This window comes from Heliangelus exortis, chromosome Z (genome assembly GCF_036169615.1).
Source record: "Heliangelus exortis chromosome Z, bHelExo1.hap1, whole genome shotgun sequence".
Lineage (NCBI taxonomy): Eukaryota > Metazoa > Chordata > Aves > Apodiformes > Trochilidae > Heliangelus > Heliangelus exortis.
In genome coordinates this window covers 20176776-20195267 of record NC_092454.1, presented here as the reverse complement: position 1 = coordinate 20195267, position 18492 = coordinate 20176776, and the positions used below count along the sequence as shown (strand labels likewise).

The following is an 18492-nucleotide window of genomic DNA, read 5'->3' as shown; positions in this document are numbered from 1 at the left end:
TGGAGGAGATGAAATGTAATACAGTGGCAGCCTGCAGCTACTGGAGGGGTAGTTGTGAAAGAGAACAAATAAAAACTTTTGTCAGCAGTGGTAAGCTGTCAAAGGAGGGGTGAGGGCCCCTGATGAAGAGTTTCAGATTTAACTGAAGGAAACCGAAGGAAAATCTTCTTCATTAGTAATGTGGTGCAGGTTATCCTTGGAAGCTCTGGAATTTCTGTTGTTGCCAGGTTTAGAAATTGAGACAAAGCCATGGCTGATGTGTTGTTGTGTTGTGAGCCATTCTGTGCTCCCATTCTGAGCATTAGATTGGACAGGACAAGCCCATAAAGGCCCTTCCAAAATAAGCCCTATCATTCCATGAAATTATAGTGAGATTGGTCTAATTTTAAGAGTAAAGGGAAGCAGCAGCTGTGAGATACAGTCCCATTGCAATATGGAAATAAAGAGAAGGGTAAAAGTTGTTTCTCTTCTCTGAGTTTTTATGAAGTTGCATCCTATATGCCTGTATCACATATTGCAATAATCCCCACTGTTCTTTTCATTTTGGATATCATCCACTCCTCTTGTTTCACTTCAGTCTTTCTCCTTCCATCTTCTTTCCATGTCCTTCCTATATGTGCTGTCAAAACTGTCGCAACCTGCTACAGCTGGGCAAGTGGCAGCAGCTAAGATGCCTGGTTTGGAAGAGTGGGGAGAGATAATCAGAACTTGATAAATGTACAAGATCAAACTCAAGTCTCCTTCAATTGAAGGAAGTCTTTCCCACTATGTACAATATGTATCACAAATGAATTTTGTCTTGTTTTAATTCAATCTTGTCTGAAATTGGCTGGTGAAACAAAAAGTTATTAAGGCATGAAAGAAGAAATGGAGGGGTGATATGTGGTTGTTTGTTTTATCTAGGAAAGTACTGTTTGCTTGGAAAAACAAGGATTGGGATTTTTTGCCCAACAGAAGCTTGAATGTACATGGTTAGAGGATGAATCTTGATTTTAGGAGCACTGTGTCTGGGAACTGAGTGACATTTGAGAGTGGGAAAAAAGTGCATCAACACCTTTAAGAGTTAGCATAGGTGTACATTTCCATTACTAAGAAATTAAGTTTAGAGAGAAATTTATGAGGTTTAAAATTATCGCAGATCTTTGGTGGAAAGAGGAGAGCAATTTTGTGGTTGCGGAAGTAAAAGTTGGGGATGAAGCTAATCAGAACAATCTAATGATTAAATTAAAAGTAATTGAAATATATATGTATATATATATATATATATATATGCATTCTTGCTTAAAATTGCTATTCTGGTAAACAAAACAGAAGGCCTAGACAAATGCGTATTAATAGTTTTCAAATGAAAACTTGTGTGTGTCTTTTTCAAATTTTGTTAGAAGTTTAGTGATTATAATTTTGCCATGAATAAGAAGCATTAGATTTTTGAGTATTACCACACAGGCCAAATACATATTCTACTTAAAGAAAAAAAAAATCCTTTTTAGGATGAAGTTCCTGTTCTGTAAATTTTAAGCAATTTTTTTCTGAGGCAGTTATAATCTGTTGAAACTAGTGGTTTGTGATACTAAAGCTTCTTTGCAGCAGTAGGGTCAGCATCTCTATAATTAAACCTTCCTCTCACAGATTTACAGCCAGCCTTACTCACAGAGGCAAGAGAGCTTACTCATCAGTGAAGATGGAAGGGCAGGGGAAGGTTTCAAGTTGGGAAATAGGCCATTTCTGAACCTGACGTGGCAAAGATTGGATGTGTGATTTAGGAAATAACAGGTGGTAGGAGAAGGAGTTTAGGGAGTAAGAACCCATTTTTTTACCCACTTCAAAGTTCTCAGTGAACTGGGGCATGAGCAACTTTGTCATTTGTTGTTGCTGTGCAGTGGGAAATCCCCCTGTCCTCCGTGAGAGGAGAGGGAGAGGAATAGGAAGAAGGAGAGAGGAAGAAGGAGAGAGGAAGAAGGAGAGAGGGAGAGGGAGAGGAAGAGGGAGAGGGAGAGGGAGAGGGAGAGGGAGAGGGAGAGGGAGAGGGAGAGGGAGAGGGAGAGGGAGAGGGAGAGGGAGAGGGAGAGGGAGAGGGAGAGGGAGAGGGAGAGGGAGAGGGAGAGGGAGAGGGAGAGGGAGAGGAAGAAGAGACCCCCGGGCGGAGCCGGGTTGGAGCACGGAGAGGCCCTTGGTGCGCTCTCCTAGTCCCTGTGCCTCCCCGGGCCGGGCTCCTTGCGCGATCCTCTCACTGCTTTAACTTTGCTGTCCCCAGCGCTGCCTCCAGCCCGGCTTTAAAGATATTCGAGCGAGAAGCCAGCCCCTCTTCCCCTCCCCGTCTCCCCGCCTCCGCTCAGGAGTGGCCGAGAGGACGCGACGGCCGCGGCCGCTCCCACACCGGCGCGGGGGCGGTGCGGCGAGGCAGGAGCTGTCCAACTTTTCAGCACAGTTTCGCTGCCTCTGCTCGGAGGAAGGCGTCCGCTGCCGTCGTGGCCCGCCGGCAGCATGGAGGCAGAGCACAGTGGTGGCAGCAGCGGCTTGTCCGCCCTGCCCGGCAGCAGCGACGGCGCCGGCGGCAGCGACGGCGCCGGGGGCGGCGGGGCTCTCAAAGCCCCCAAGCATCTGTGGCGGCACGACCAGCACTACCCGCCGCAGCTGCGGCAGCACCAGTTCCTCCAGCACCAGCAGCCCCCAGGCCCTCCGACGCCCGCCTCGCGGGGCCGCTGCCTGGCCGGGGCTCGCGTCAGGCACCGCGGATACTCCGACACGGAGAGATACCTCTACTGCCGAGCCATGGACCGCGCCTCCTACGCCATGGAGACCGGCCACCGGCCAGGCTTGAAGAAATCGCGGATGTCCTGGCCCTCCTCTTTCCAGGGACTCAGACGGTAGGAAAGGGTTTGACCCGCCGCTCTGGCGGTGTGTGTGCTGGGGGACGGGGGCTGGTGCGGATCCAGGGTGAAGCTCTCCCGCCCGCCATGGCTGCTCCCGGCGGCGAAGTGGTGAGCCGGCGGGGGCCGCTGAAGCGGCCACAGCGGGACCCTCTGTCAGAACGACCCCGCTCCTCGCGGCGGGAGGGAGAAGAAAGGGGTGCCGTGCTGCTGCGGAGTCTCTGAAAGGGAGGAGGGGAGGGTATGGGCTGTCGCCCGGGGGACCGCGGGGCAGATGGCTGCGGGTAGCTGGGCAACTCGCCTCCTGGAGGACCCCGGGCAGGTCTTGCCGAGAGCGGGCGCGCCCGAGGCACTGGCGACGGAGGCACACGCGCTGGTCTGTGGATAAAAAAGCAATCGCTAAACACGTGGGTGGGAGCGGGGCAGCTTCTGTGCCAGCACAACCCCTGATGAGCGGGACCCCCGGCTGGTGCGGGGCGGCCAGGAGCACCGGGCCCTGCGCTCCGCCCCGGCCCCTCTCCCCGCCGCCATCCCTCTCCGATCCGCCGCTTCCCCGGCTGCCCCTGGCGGCTCGAGCTCCCCGGGTACCTACAGCGGCGGTGCCCAGTGGGAAGGACGAAATTCGTGTGCTTTTCGCACGAAGTTAAAATAATGGGAGCTCTTGGGAGGTAGGAGACAGTCTGGAAAACCGAGGGTTAAGGTCCTGCTAGTTAGAATGGGCTTAGATGAGAAAATGGGCTAATGGTTTCTTAGCTAGGGGGAGGACTCTGTCATCTACTATTCTATTGTTCCCTGTTAAATGATCTGTAGATTTATTTTGCAGTGTGTGTAGCTCACCAATGCCTATTTTGCCCTGGATGGTTGTCACAGGCATCTGGTTTAGAATCAATTTCTCTGTCAAAATAGTCAGGATATTGTATTTGACTGATTTATTATTCAATCTTCATTTTTAGTTGCTGGGATGACTTCCTTTTAGTGGAAAGCCACAAACTCATATTTTAATATAAAGCAGAAAATGTGAATAAAGGATTTATAGAGATAATGGTGGTCAGAAGGACAATATTTAATACTCGATTATTCTGCAGATTTTTTCATTTTCTAGATAATCAGATTTTTATAGCATGATCACTTGATGACTAAATAATAGAATCCTTTCTGAACAGAGATGGCTTTCTGTGCTTCTGTGGTACACACCATATTCATTATTATGAAGTGTTGGCCATAGATCTGAACAAAACATACTTGAGTATTCTCTGGCAGTGTTAGCTCTATTTCTACCTTATGTTGGCTTCATTTCCATTTCATATAAAATTGAGAAAAAAGGAGGTTCATGAATCCTAAATTATAACTACACCTTCATTTCAGTAAATTTTAAAATCCATCTTTTAATATCTTTGGTTTTTACACAGACATTCTGTTGTTATACCTTTGTATCACTTGTGTGAACTTATGCTTGTCTGAAGTTAATGGTAAGGTTTTCATTATTTAAGATTTGAAAGAAAAAAAAATCACATACTTAAAAAATGAACAAGTGTTCTATTTAATGCTCTTTTCAATACATTCCTGTGTCTTTTATAGGGCAGCACTAGGCATCTAGGTTTTTCAGTTTTTAAGCTTGAATGCCTTTCTGTTTTGTGAATGCAAAGAAGTTTATTTTTTGTTAATTTTGATGGTTGGTTTGACCATACTTAGCATTATTCCATATGTGATTATGTATTGAGGAGGTGGTCAGTAAAGATGGGAAGGGAAAGTAGGTTACTGCTGCCATTTTAAAATTTTTAAATCGCAATTCTTATTATACCTATTTAAATATTAATTTTAAATTCGCTGTGATATTTTAACTTTCACCTATGTTATTTTCACAAGACATACAACTACAAAATTAAGAGGTCAGTGGATTTTATTTTCATCTTATGGAACTGGTAAATATGCATCAATATGCCTCCTCTCCAGAAGTACTAAAGGAAATCAGGGTAAAGAAGCTCACTAAAGATGACCATTCTCTGGCTTTCCTAGCAAAAATAAATTCTCACTGTTAAACATTTTGAATGAAACACCTATAATATGAGAACACAAAGTGAATTGGAAAAAAAAATCTATACAAATATGTTCAAGAAATATCAGTAAAGGCTACTCTTTCTGGGAGTCTTATTTCAAGTTTTGGGTCAACAGCATTTTTTCATGGAAAGCAAAGCAAAGTATCTTTTTAGTATTATTGTAAAACAAATAACTTTAAAATAAAAAATTAGACCAAACCAAAACACACACACAAAAAAACCTGATGGAAAACCAACCAATCAACCAATCCTACCCAAAACAAACAAAAAAAACCCCCAAAGCCAATACTTTCTAAAAAGACACCAGTTCTTTTAAATATTTAAATTCTTCTTTTTCTTTAAGGCTTTTAAATTTTTTTCCCTGTATTTCACGTGTTTGTCAGAAAAGCATGTCTTAATGGATAAAACTGTCTTTCAGAAAACCCCAAATTACTCTGAGTATGAGAGGGGGAAAAAAAAAAAAATATATATATATATATATATATATATATATATATATATATAAAACAGTACAGAAAACACATAATGTACTAGGGATAGCATTAAACATTAATAGTTCAAATGTGCCAAAAAGTATATCTCTAGAATTGTTTTCCCAGATTTTGTTTTGTTTTACTCTGAAGGTATCCCAGTTCTTAAAGTCTCAATGAAAACTGCTAGGAAGCCAAATATGCATCTATGAATTTTCTTCTAAGTTTTATAAAAAATATGTAACAGTGACATTTTTCAAAAGAAATGAGAAGGAATTACACATGTTAAAACCAGAAGTAAAGCAGACTTTTTATATCCTAGTATATCCATACTGAAGAGAGTTAATGTTTAAAAGGCAACATCAATCAGCAAAAATTCTAAAATTAATTAGTTGAAAAACACAGTGTGCTTGTAGTTAGAAAATTAAATACTGCTTCTACATGTTTTCATGCTTACTCTGGCTCTATGTAATCCTTAGTATCTTTGTATAGAATTTATTTAGTACACTGCTATATTTCTTTCAAGGAATACAGTAGCATTTCATTACACAGAATATTGTGTCAGAATCACTGGCTAGTCAGAATCACTGTCTTACTTAAAAGGCAAGATTATTCCTGTGTTTTCAAATGAGAAGGCAAGTGCTTTGAATTCATACACACAAGAGCTGTACATAAGCCAGAGGAGTCAAGAAGATAGCTGGGACTGTTTGTGATCTTTTTTTCCTCTAGTTTTTCCATTTGTGTTTACTCTGGGGTCTTTGGCAAGTGAGTTATTCTATATCTAATAATAAATAGCACTGATTGAACTGGGAAATACATACTTCAGCTCCAATAATTTTCCAGTCAATAGCATACAAAAAACAAAAACAAAAAGCAAAAAACCCAACCAAACAAACAAATGAAAGAACAAGACAAAAAACCAAAACAGTGCAATAAATGGAACAGATGTTCTGGTTATCTTCAAAAATTTCAGTGTTCTCTGCTTCTCACATAACCATCATTATTGCATGGTCTATATTCAGAGTTTAGTTGTTTTAAAAAAAAACTCAGCATTTTTAGAGGCCATTAGTCATATGCCAATTAAGTCATCTTGCCATATCATCTTTCTGTGTTGTATTTTCATTACTAAAATTTCAGATTGGAAGAAATAGAGAAGAAAAATCATCGGTCCTAATTCCACCAGTCATGGAGTTTCCTAGGATGTTGTATCCTTAAGATACATGTCTTAGATCTTAGACATCTTTTTATCATGTTTTTCAGGCCATCATTTTTTTTTTTTTTTTACAACAGGTCTCCTGTAAATTTTATCTTCAATGATACAGGTCTAGGCTTCTTCACGAAACCATATTTTCATCTGTATTTGTATATAAGTGACTGCCCAAAAATAAGGCAGCATTAGCCTTCTGCAATCCAGTAATCCTGGTGCTTGTTTCCTGGTGAGATCTGTTTTAAAACTGTAGTTGTGATAGATGGCCATTAAAATGTGTTGCTTTCAAAAAAAGCTGCTTCTTCTCTCTTACCATTCCTTGCAGACTGTATATAACCAGGTAGCATCCACCACTGTATTGCTTACCTGTGGAGATCGCTACAAAGTATGATTTTTTTCTTGAAGTGTCAATATCATTCTTACACCACTCAATAAAGGGTTAAGAAGCCAAAATAACATCCGAGAGTGAATGCAGTGGCACAGAGGTTTTATTCTCTTCGAAGAAGAAAGGCATTTTATGTGTTAGTTTCTCAACTTTCTGAAGTCTGGCATAGTGTATGACGCTGTAACCATTTAGCTAGACAAGCCTTTAGTTTCTGTTGCTACAAATAGAGCACCAAGAAAAATAATGGTACTTATGAAAGTCTTGGCAAAAGTGTTTTGTGTGCTCCAATAAAATGCACCCTCTTTCTATCCTAAAAGCCATTCTGTTCTGCTTTGTTTGAAAAGCTGCTGTTGGTTTATGATGTACTTACTATTTCCACACAACTTAAGGAAATGAAGATGAGTGTTTTCCAACAAGGCCAATAGAAAATGCCCTCAGAATTTATTACAGTCTCTAATTAAGAATTTTGTTGTTTACTTTTCTGGCAGTGTTGTATTGCTTTGTTTACTGCTAAGCAGTATTGCCACCCAGCATGTTACAATAATTGGCATATGCTATCCCTCCCTCAAAAACAGAAATGTTTTCTACAAGTAAGTAAACATTGTTGGATTAATGTTCTATGAACATTAAGATAAAGAATATTATAAAGATAAATAAGAAACTCATATTGTCAAATGTTTTAAATAGGGGACTATAGGAGTGTTATTTTCATGTTTGTTTAGAAAAGACATATATTGAGATTGTTAGAGTCGTGTGACCTGAACAAAACAAATAGCATTAATTTCCACGCTGTCAGAATTTGTCAAAATACAAAATTTTAAAATTCACATATTCAAATATTTTTATTTTAATATGAACATTGCTGCCAATGAGTGGTGCCAATTTCCCAATTTATTAGTATTTCCAATAAGTATAGAAACCTGGTAATTTAACAGGATAAGTCCATCATAATCAAATAGAGATTAATGAGGACTTAACACTTTAAGTTAAAGACATAGCCTCATAAATTTCTACTGGAAAATTACTAACATATTCATTTAATTTATTACTCAATGGGAAATATGTAATTCAGTTTTTCTTTTAGTATTTTTAAAGTAAGTTTTAGTATACCAGTATTAATTAAGTATTACTGTCCAAGAAGTGTTTATGTAAAGGAATACACAGTCCTGCTGTAACCAGTGTGATACTCAGCCTTTCTAAATATTTCTCCTTGGGATGCCAGGTTCACTGCTGGGAGATAGCTTGGATGGGAATTTTACATAAAACACTGGAAAAACCTTAGTAATTTCTTACAAAAGTTATCTTAAATGGAGTTGAATAATTTTAACTAAATAATGCTCTGGTGTTAGACAAGACTTTGGAGTTTAGCAGATGACTGGGAAAAGTGTGAGATTACGTTGCCATGTTAAAACTTCAGTTGTGAGAGGAAGCTGGCATTATATAGATCCAAAAGCAGGACAAAACCATTTGACTCTTAAGAGACTGTCTCTGTGGACATGTTCCAAGACTGAAATTTTGCTAGTGGAAGGCAACACTTTAATGAAGAAAGGGTGCTATACAAACCCCATGCGATGTCACATAATAGAATGGTTTGAAAAAAAGTTGGTACATGCTGATATGAGTGAGGCATGTCAACCTGCCTTTGCTGGTTTTACCAATATGCGGTATATCGCAGCTCTAGCGAAGGAGAGCTTTGCTAGAAGAGTTTATTCTTGTAAACGAGAATGTAGCTTATTTCTGAGAACAAAGGTTCATTTTTGGAACCTGTTGTGGAATATCACCACAACATTTGAGTCAAATCCAAAGCTTCTCTGGTAATCTAGAGAAACTACATTTAGTGATCATTGCTTATACTGCATCTTTGAAAGTGATAATAACATTTGTTAATAAGATGAAAATGTATAGGTAGGATATTAAATTCTCTTAATGTTTACTTCTATGAAATATTAAGGCCTTAAGGTACATACAGCGGGAGGTCCAAGGGGGGAGCAGTATCTGTCAGTTATTAATAGCTAGGAGATGCCCCACTGTTGTTCACTGCCCAAATTCTCTTCAGAGGTGTCTCTCTTAGTGTGCCCTGCTGTGAAGATTTCAAACTAACCGTTTAGCTTAGTAAGGTGACTACTATTGCACTTAAGTGCCTGCCTAATTCCAGTTATTTTGAATAGGTTTATACACTTCAGTATTTGCACCATGGCTTGGGTAAATTCTACTATATTAAAGAAAAATAACTACAGACATGATAAATAAAGCAAGTTTACAAGCTTAGCTAATATAATATGGGCATATAAGTGTGAAAGGACCAAAGAGACAATAAAGACATATAGCACTGTGGAATTGTGGAATCATGGAATGATTTAGGTAGGAAGAGGCCTCTGGAGATCACCTGGTCCAACCACTACTCAAAGCAGGCCTTTTTTAGAACAGATTATTCAGGGCTGTGTTCCTTTCAGTCTTGACCACTGCTGATGCAGCTTCCACAGCTTCTCTGTACAAACTGTTCTAGTATTTGACCATTTAATGGTAAAACATTTTTCCAATATCTAATCAGAATTTCCTGTGTTCTGACTTGGGTCCTTTCATTCACATCATATCACTGTGCACCTCCAAGAGTTTGGTTCTATCTTCTTTGTATCCTCCACCTGCTCAGGGAGGCAGCATAGAACTAATCACAGTTACCCGTGTGCAGTCTCACAAGCACTAAATAGCAATTCCACAGGTCTAGTGGAAGGTGTAGTGCTGGAAATACTGTTTTCTACTGCTCTAAATTAGGTATGCCATTCTAGGAATAGCTAGATGCTTAAGAAGGTTAGACTGCCTCTTTACTCTGTTTCTCTTTTTGAGGGGCCGGTAGCCTTGGTTCACATTTCTGGGAGACAGTTCAGTTTCAAGGACAGTCAAGGGGAAAAAAGAGAAAAAAAGAATGGTGGCTTCCTATCAAGTAGCTTCTTGGGGAATTTAGTATCTCTCAGAGATTTTGTGAACATTCATACTCTTGCCCCTCCTACTTTGGCACATCTGATCTAAGGCCATCCAGTATGTGGTGAAGTTCACTTATATTCAGCAGCTGACATCACAAAAAGTGATGAGAGAGAAGCTGCTATCAAAAATACCTTTCAAGTTTTGGATACATAATTTTTTTTCCAGTTATTACCTCAAAATTCATTATTTTATGTTAAACGCATCAAGTCCTTTTATTTGTTTGTTTTTTTTTCTATCTGCTTAGAAAATGAAATAACATTTTGCAGACGGTCTTGTGTATGCTGTCTTCCTCTCTCTGACACTTGAGATATCACTAAATAAACCAGAACTCGTGTTCCATCTAGTGGACGGGTAATGATATAAAGGACTGCTACATACATACATTTGTTTCAGGAGCCGATGTTCATTTCCCTCTGTCCATTTATAAACTAGATTATCAGCAACTCATATTTCTCTATGGGTTGATGTTCTAGGAAATTTTAGGTACAATGTGTTCATGGCTGTGAGAATATTTTGCACTTAAGGTAAGCGTGTTTATATAGGCCTTCCCATACCTGAGGAGAATGGTATCTCAGTGGTATTTAACACTGCAGAAATTACACTCAAAATCCATCTTATCTTCAGATACTCCTTGGTATCTATTTACCAAGGAGTAAAGACTGAATACCATAAAAAAAATTGCTGTGGTGGTTGCCTGAATTTCTCATTTTCCATTACTGTGGCTTAAAAATACAAAAGAAACTGGTAATTTTAACAAATAATAGTACTCTGAGGACACTAAGAAAGATTCTGGATGAGAGAGAGAGAAATTGGTTTAAGCAAAAAAGGTCACAGCTGAAACTTCCCTAAAATTGTCTGGCAAGTTTCACCATTTTTTGATCACTTTTCTCACTAACTTCTATCAATCTATCTCCACAGTGATTAATCAACTTTCCATAGGAACTAAACAAAAATTTACAGTCACACCTACTGACCACAAACCAGTAACAAGATAGACAATAATCTGGGAAATGTGTATTTTAATGGAGTTGCCAAGAGGTTAGTTTAAATGTGTGACAGGAGCTTTTTTCTCAGCAAAATACTTTTCCTCCCACCTCATACAGCCAGAAACTCCATGTATAGTTGTGAAAATACAAATACAAAAGTTTCCTGTATTGCTTTTTTTGGGAAAAAAAAAAAAAGACATGCAGGGTTCACTGGATTAGGGAGGATTGTCCAGAATGTACTGGTCCAGAATGTACTTTAAATCTTTTTGGACCTATTTAACTTCTAATGAATAAAAGTGTTCCTCAAATTAATCAAATCCAGGAAAAATAGAAGAAACTTGTCAGATCTGACAAATTTTTGTTATATTGTTTTAGAAAATGCTGATACTCAAAATTTAGATTCCAATATTTCACTTTACCTCTGTTTAACAAACCCATCTTTTATCAACATGTGTCTGCACTTAGCAAGGGTAAGAAAATTAAAAATGTAATTTGAAATGCAGGTCAGATCAAAAAAAAATTGGTTTGAGTTGGTAGCAACAAAACTGAAATAACAAAAAAATTAAACCTGTATAGAAACCTAGAGAAGTGAGCAGGCTGAAACTCACATGTACATTCTCTGCCCTTCCAAATGTATGGAAGTTTTCACTAATGAGTAAGTAGGAAACTTGCTGAGAAATTACACACAAATAGATCTAAGTTAATTGCAATTCGCAGAACTTTATCACTTTGATTCTTGGTTTAGATACATCACCTTTCAGATTACAGATTAGTGCCATGTTCTGCATAATGAAAGAGAAATGCCTCTGCTTCCACCTTTGCCTCGTTTTAGGCAATGTGTAATTTTATTGAAATCTGTCACTGAACTTTCCCTTCTTTGACTTTGCAAAAGGTAGGTGATAAGGCCAAGAGATCCCAGAGCATTACTCTCTTTACAAGCTTATTTATTAGAATAAAAACTCTTCTGCTAGTACTAAAAAGTTCTTTGCCTTAATGCAAGCTTTAATTTTTGCTCTGATTCAGCTATATGACTTGTTTTCTCTTCTCACCCAAAGAAAGAGAAACAGAAGAGGGGTACATAATACACTATTCAAATGGTTCTAGTATTTTGCAGCTGTATATGTTTATTCAGATAACAGAATGCTTTTTCAAGCATTTTCAAGATACTGCTTTGTGACAGCAGTGATTACAGTCATTAGCAATGCAATGTGATGGACTGACAGGATATCAAATTCTAATAGCAATTTCCCCCATTCTTGCTATCTCTTAAGTGTACTGAATTCTGCATATTTAACTTAGTCTTCCAGGTGTTTGATGCTACACTTTACCCTAACATGCTGCTTTAAAAAAAGAGAGATTATTACTATTTTAGATGGAGAGAATATCCACAACTTCATTTAAGATCAGTAGTGGAAGTCACTGATACATATCGCAAGATGAACTTCCTCGTGTTCTCCAAAGCTGGAAGTATTCTGAACTTAGAAAGTGCTTATTTTAAAACTCTGGAAAGTGCTTATTTTAAAACTCTGGATAAATTCTGTCATTTGCCAAAGTAAGCTTGGAATGCACAATTAAATGTATTAAACATATATCAGCTTCCAGTGTTCTAAGAAACTACTTTGTTCTGGCACAGTTTTTTAATTTCTGACATGGATCATATGAACATAAAGCATGCTAGCAGAAAGAAAAGAATAAGCTACCTTCACAATCCTTAATTTCCCAGCTGAAACTTTGAAGTTTCTCATCCTCAGCACATATTTTTTTTTTTTTAGGTTTCTTCCTGTCTTTCATATAATGTTATATTTGATTATTCAACATAAAAGTTCCTATATTTTATTGTATGGCATTCATTATTTATTCATAATATTGTTCCAAACCTTTTTTAAAAAGCAATTAAAATTCTCAGTGGGATATATCTGGTTATTCAAAGTGATACAAAGAAATTTTTTTGTTGAGGTACAATATTGAATTATAAAATCCAGAAAATATTTCTTACTTTCTAACTGACTCAAACACAAAGTACTTATTTATATTAATTCTACGTATCTGTTACTGTTTTCATGTTCTGATTACCTTAGTTTTGGTAGTGTTGAGGTGTCAAAAAGAATGGTGACTCAGTCATAATATCAAACTATCCAGTAATAATTAAAATGATCCTAAAGTTTATGTATATGATTGGCAATTGCAGAAATGTAAACAAAAAAATGTAAAGAAAAGTGTCAGTAGTTCTGGAACAGCTCAAGCTAGATCAGAATTCCAAGGTGTCAGAAAAAGATTCCTTCCATATATGAAACTTCCTGCTCACTCCAAACTCTGGAGAAAAGCATCTCAAGCTGACTCTCCCGGAACAATGAATCAGCACAAAAATCTACTATTTTAGCATTCACATAAGGCAGCAAAGTTGTAAAATACCAACAGGTGTTGACAGAGAAAAAAGCAGCACCATCTTTTTCATATTAATTCGCAGATGAGAAGCATATTTCCAAGTCATCCCATAAGCACTGTACCTGCCTTGTGCAGCTTTTAAATTATATGAAGTTCCATTTCTGCTTCCACAAATTTTGTGAATGCTTCTGCATTTTATTTATTACTTTATGATCTGTCAGCACTTCTCTGTCTTGGGACAAGCAGTAGGGTATCTAGGTGGGAGGAAAGTGGGAGTCAGATAAAATGGCTTTCTTTTCCCATTACTTAGAAGGAGCTTAATATATCTTCAGGACAATATTAAAATTTAACACCAGTGAAATTCAGGTTTACCACAAGTGCTGCAGATGCTATTTTAGTATGTTGTGAGGTTTTTTGTTTGTTTGTTTTAAAAGACTTAATTTTTTTTTCTGGGTTTTGTTTGTTTGTTTTGTGTTGGGTTTTTTTGTTTTGTTTTGTTTTTTTAATCAGGAGATGTCAGCCCTTATTTTTGATATTGAAATATTATTGCATGTGAGATGCTAATAACAAACATTGCCTGTCATCTGACTAGGTCTTTTGTATGTCAGGATGCATGGTTTGCAGCTAAATCTAGAATACTTATCAGATGCTGAACTGTTTGACTGGTGAGGCTTGATAACTTTAAGTTGTGCAGAGTATTATCAGTAGCTTTGAAAGTACCATGAGAAAGCAGCTGCTCCAGTGGAATTTCAATGAGAAAAATGGGTTTGTTTTGTGAATTACTTTCCAAGAGATTTATCTCTAGAAATAAGAAAAGAACATTTTCAGCTTGTTTGAAAATTTGACAAGTGTTAATTGGGGACTGGCAGTATGAACGGATTTGGACATGTGAGGAGTTAAGATATAAATAAGGTAGGAAAACTATAGAGCAATCTCGGAGGTGAAAGAAGAAGATTGTGTTTGAGTCTACAGAAAGGGGAAAAAGACAGCAGGGGAATGCACTAGGGGAGACAGAAACGTTGAAGCAAAATATGTAATTTTCTTTGCAGCAGCTTTATAGGTGAATAAGGGACATACAAAATAATAAGACTGTGGATGTTAGTGCTATCTTTGCAGGTGGATTGTGAAAGTTGAGTCTAAAATCTGGAAAATTAGTTTTGCTTTTCAGTGTGCCCTTAATATCTTGGATAGAACACCCCTGAACAAGTATGAGTTATAAAATGAACTCATACTCTTAGGCAGCTGCATTCACTAATAACGTAGGTCCTTGCATCATCTAACCTCAACATTTATAGAGGAGTTATGAATCATCTGCTTTTTTAGTGGGAATTCTGTGGGTATTGTATCATATATATGTTACTCTAGAACTCTATGTCTTTAGTTTTCTATGTGGTTGTCTAATATTTGTGTTTTCTAAGGTTTTTCACTAGTTATGTTATAACATGATTTTACATCAATATGAAATGGTAATTAACCTGTTGCCCTCTTGAAGTGAAATATAAAAAAAAGATGTGAGGGATGTCTCCCAGAATGTCTGGATTGTGCCTATTAGTAACAAGAAAAGGTATCTTGAGATTTTAATTTTTTTTATAGCATGTGTGGTATTCCACTGAAACTCCCATGTTCATTTTGCCAGAAAATTCTCTTCTTATATAAAAATGTGGGCAATTGTGCTCAACTGTCTCACAACTGTTTGAAAATGAGGTTCCTACATTAATATATTTATTATTCTATTATGGTAAATCCCCTTATTATTTCATCAAAACAATCTATTTTAGGCTGTGTCACTTCTTCTTTGCTGACATTAATCTCCTAATATTCATAAGAAGTTAATTAATTTCTCCAAAAGATACCTTGTGTGCTGTTTGTAGAATGGTTAAAAAAGGTTTTGTTTGTGTGATTCATTTTAAATTTTGCTTGCTTTGCTCTACTCTACTCTCAGTGGTATTTTCTCATTATTTCTTAGGAGAACACAGTTATAAAATTCACTGAAAAGCAAGGATCACTATACTTGAATTAAGAGAATTCTATAACACTTTATACGGATGTGACTGGGTCCAACAGTAAACTTAATGTACTTTGAATTATATATTTTATAATATATATAGTATGATAATATATATAATATATAATATAATAATGTATAATAAACATATAATATATAATTTATATAAAACTTATTATATATTATACTTTGAATATATATATTAACTGAATGCAAATTGCAATGTTCTGGTTTCACATATTTTCTAAATATCTTTAAAAAAATTTGCTTTCCACACGTGTTTTTTTTTGTCAATTGTCTAAAGTGTATTTGCACACTTTTTCAATCTCATTAATATTCTAAGCTTGTGAATGCTGTGATTTTTAAATATGATATTTAGAAATATGTATATCTTTTAAAAGAGAGTTTGTTCTGCCTGAAAATGTAGTTACTTGTATTTTGAATCTCACTTCAGGCAATTCAATATTAATATATGTATGTATTTAAATCAAAGCAGGAAATATGTAGCTGGCAAGTAGATATGCTTTATATGTAGGTTGATAAAGTTTCATACCATTTTCTAGAAGCCTATTGTAAGAAGAAGGTGGCTATATGATAAAATGATGTGATAGGAAGTTGTTTTAAAAAGATATCAGCTAGTCATAGGTGTGTAAAGAGACATTTTTGTATGTCTGCTTGTGTGTGTTTGCCTACTGTGAGAACTGATTTTTTTGAAGCTCATAGAAACTGAGCAACAGCTAGCATTTGAAACCAGAGATTAAACAGTTTACATGGAAATTTATATTGTTGTAGCACAAAGAGTTTGGTTAAAGAACAACAGAATCAAAATAAATCTTTAGGAGTGAAACTCTCAGTTTATCCTGAGGATTGTGCCCTTTTTAAGTATGGAATGCTTGCAAAATTACTGTTACTACGTACATATAGGATTATGTGGTATTTTCAGAGGTTCTTACCCCATCTGCTACTAAACTCATAGCTGCTGTACTCACTTGCCAATATAGTAAGGATCTTAAACCCCAAAGCAGGTTGTGTGGAAATTACAGGTGTAAACAGGTTGAGTTTCAGATGTTTTGTGTTAATTGCGGAGTTGTATGCTGTGTCATCACAGGAAATTTTACTGATGATGATGCTACTTCATGTTTACTTCAATACACTTTGATAGCTGTGTGAAATAGAGAACATACCTTAAGCACTCTAAATCTCGTAGCTTTTTTATCTGTCTGAATACCCATATGCCACTTTCCTACAGAGGCCAAGTTAAAAAGCAATTCATAAAACAGTTTACAATGAACAACAACCATTTCTGCCCAGAACAGACGTCAAACAAACAAACAAACAAACAGTAAGCACTCTCTTCTAGTTGACAGACATTGTCCTAGGGCTGAATTTATATGTCTTCTTTGTAGGTATTGTGTAATTGCTCTAGGATTCTTGTTTCAGTGTAAATGGAGAAGAGAATTTCGGGACTGGGAGTTTTGTGCATAAGAAAACTTTAATATCCCTGTTCAGTGAATGAAAGAGTGTTTTTTAGTGTCAGCTAGGAATTGACTATAGCTCTGTCAGTTCAAGGGGTTATCAGACTGCATCCTATCTGTCAAAGCAGGCATTTATGTCCCTATTTGGAAAAAAGTTGTGGCTAGACAGAAACAGCAATAATCTAACAGCAAAACTAAAATAAGCTTTACATGTCAACTACCAGAAGAAGTGTTTTGTTTTGGTTTATTTTTAATCCTACATATGTGGACAAGGGAGGTATCTATAGAGATGTAAAAATAAGTTAAATGTGTGTAGAAACTCACTCTGTGTTGATACTAAGGCTCATTGCAGAGCTTTCGTTGTCTGGATCTATATAAAGCAGGGATGTTCTACTGTCTCTGTGTAAAGAATTTAAATAAAAAGTACAGCCTTAGTAATACTCAATAGACTAAATATGAAATATCTTGAGACTAATGTGTATTAATTATGACTGAGACACCTTGATTAAAATGGGCATTAAGTATGCACATGGTAAAATATAGTAGTAAAATAAGAAAAAGTCAATCAGTAGACTCTTTATAAAGTAGTAAGTTTAGAAGACATAAAAATTCTACACTTTACACTAAATGGGAAGTCTAGTGGAAACAAGTTTGGTTTTTTCTGTCGGGATCAGTTTTAAAACCATATATAGAGAGAGATTATTCTTTACAGTTACCCTATAAATAACCAGTTTGATAAATAGGGTTTTAAAATAAATCTATTGTAAATTGGGGAAATGCTGGGATTTTCTCTATTCCCTGCTTTGATCATTTGGCATAGAGTGGTGAGCAAGAAAGAGGGAAGTTTTTTTAAAGCTACATCATAAATTCCTACAAGTAATGAGAAAACTGGAACATGTGTCAAGTCTGTGTTTTCATTTTCTCCATAGAGAATATGAAAGAGATCTACTCAGAGAACAGGTATCAAACAGAGGTCCTGTTAGGCTAGCTTCTGTTAAATTTATATATGGCTCTATGCATATATGAAAAGAAACTTTAGGTCCCAGTATTATGTGAGTATGGTGTAAATAATTTATTCTTCAGTGTTTTCCCACCATTGTCACTATAAACACAAAACTCCTTTAAAAATGCAGGTGAATGGCCACTTTCGAGATCTATTCATATGCTTTTAATTTACACAATTTAATTTTCACAATTTAATATGTACTCATCAAAATGTTACTTTGTCTGGAACATCGGTTAGAAAGACATTTGTAAAATTTAATATTAAATGTCTTTGAAAGAGTGATGATGCAACATATTTGTAATTACAGAAGTCTATAGAATATTGTATTATAATATTCTGCTATTTTTTACTCTATGTTCATATGTGAAGTTCTGTAGAAGGTGACCTGTTATGTGATTCATATTTCCTTAGGCACTAAAGACCTCAAGTTTCCCTGGAGAATGAAGGGGTGTTCTAAATACAGAATTCTATCTGATGGAAATGAGATTTTTAATTTGAATATCAGGTTAATTTAAAATAATGCTTTTTGTGTAGTAAAATTTAGAAATCTTAATATTTAGAGAGTGAGATTGTTTTGAATGGATAGCTAAAGTGATGTTACAATATAGAACTATATATCATTTCAGTTGCACGCAATTATTTCTCTTAATTTAAAGATTTCTAT

The 18492-nt window shown here is 36.8% G+C and overlaps 1 protein-coding gene across 1 annotated transcript in view; it reads left to right on the top strand.

Moving 5' to 3' along the window:
- Positions 1-2469: 2469 nt before the first annotated feature.
- Positions 2470-18492, top strand: part of PDE4D (phosphodiesterase 4D) — a 336349-nt gene continuing 320326 nt past the window's right edge. The window contains exon 1 of the mRNA XM_071731608.1: positions 2470-2867. Within this exon, the coding sequence (XP_071587709.1) occupies positions 2485-2867 (383 nt within the window). The 5' untranslated portion in view covers positions 2470-2484. The remainder of the gene's footprint in view (positions 2868-18492) is intronic.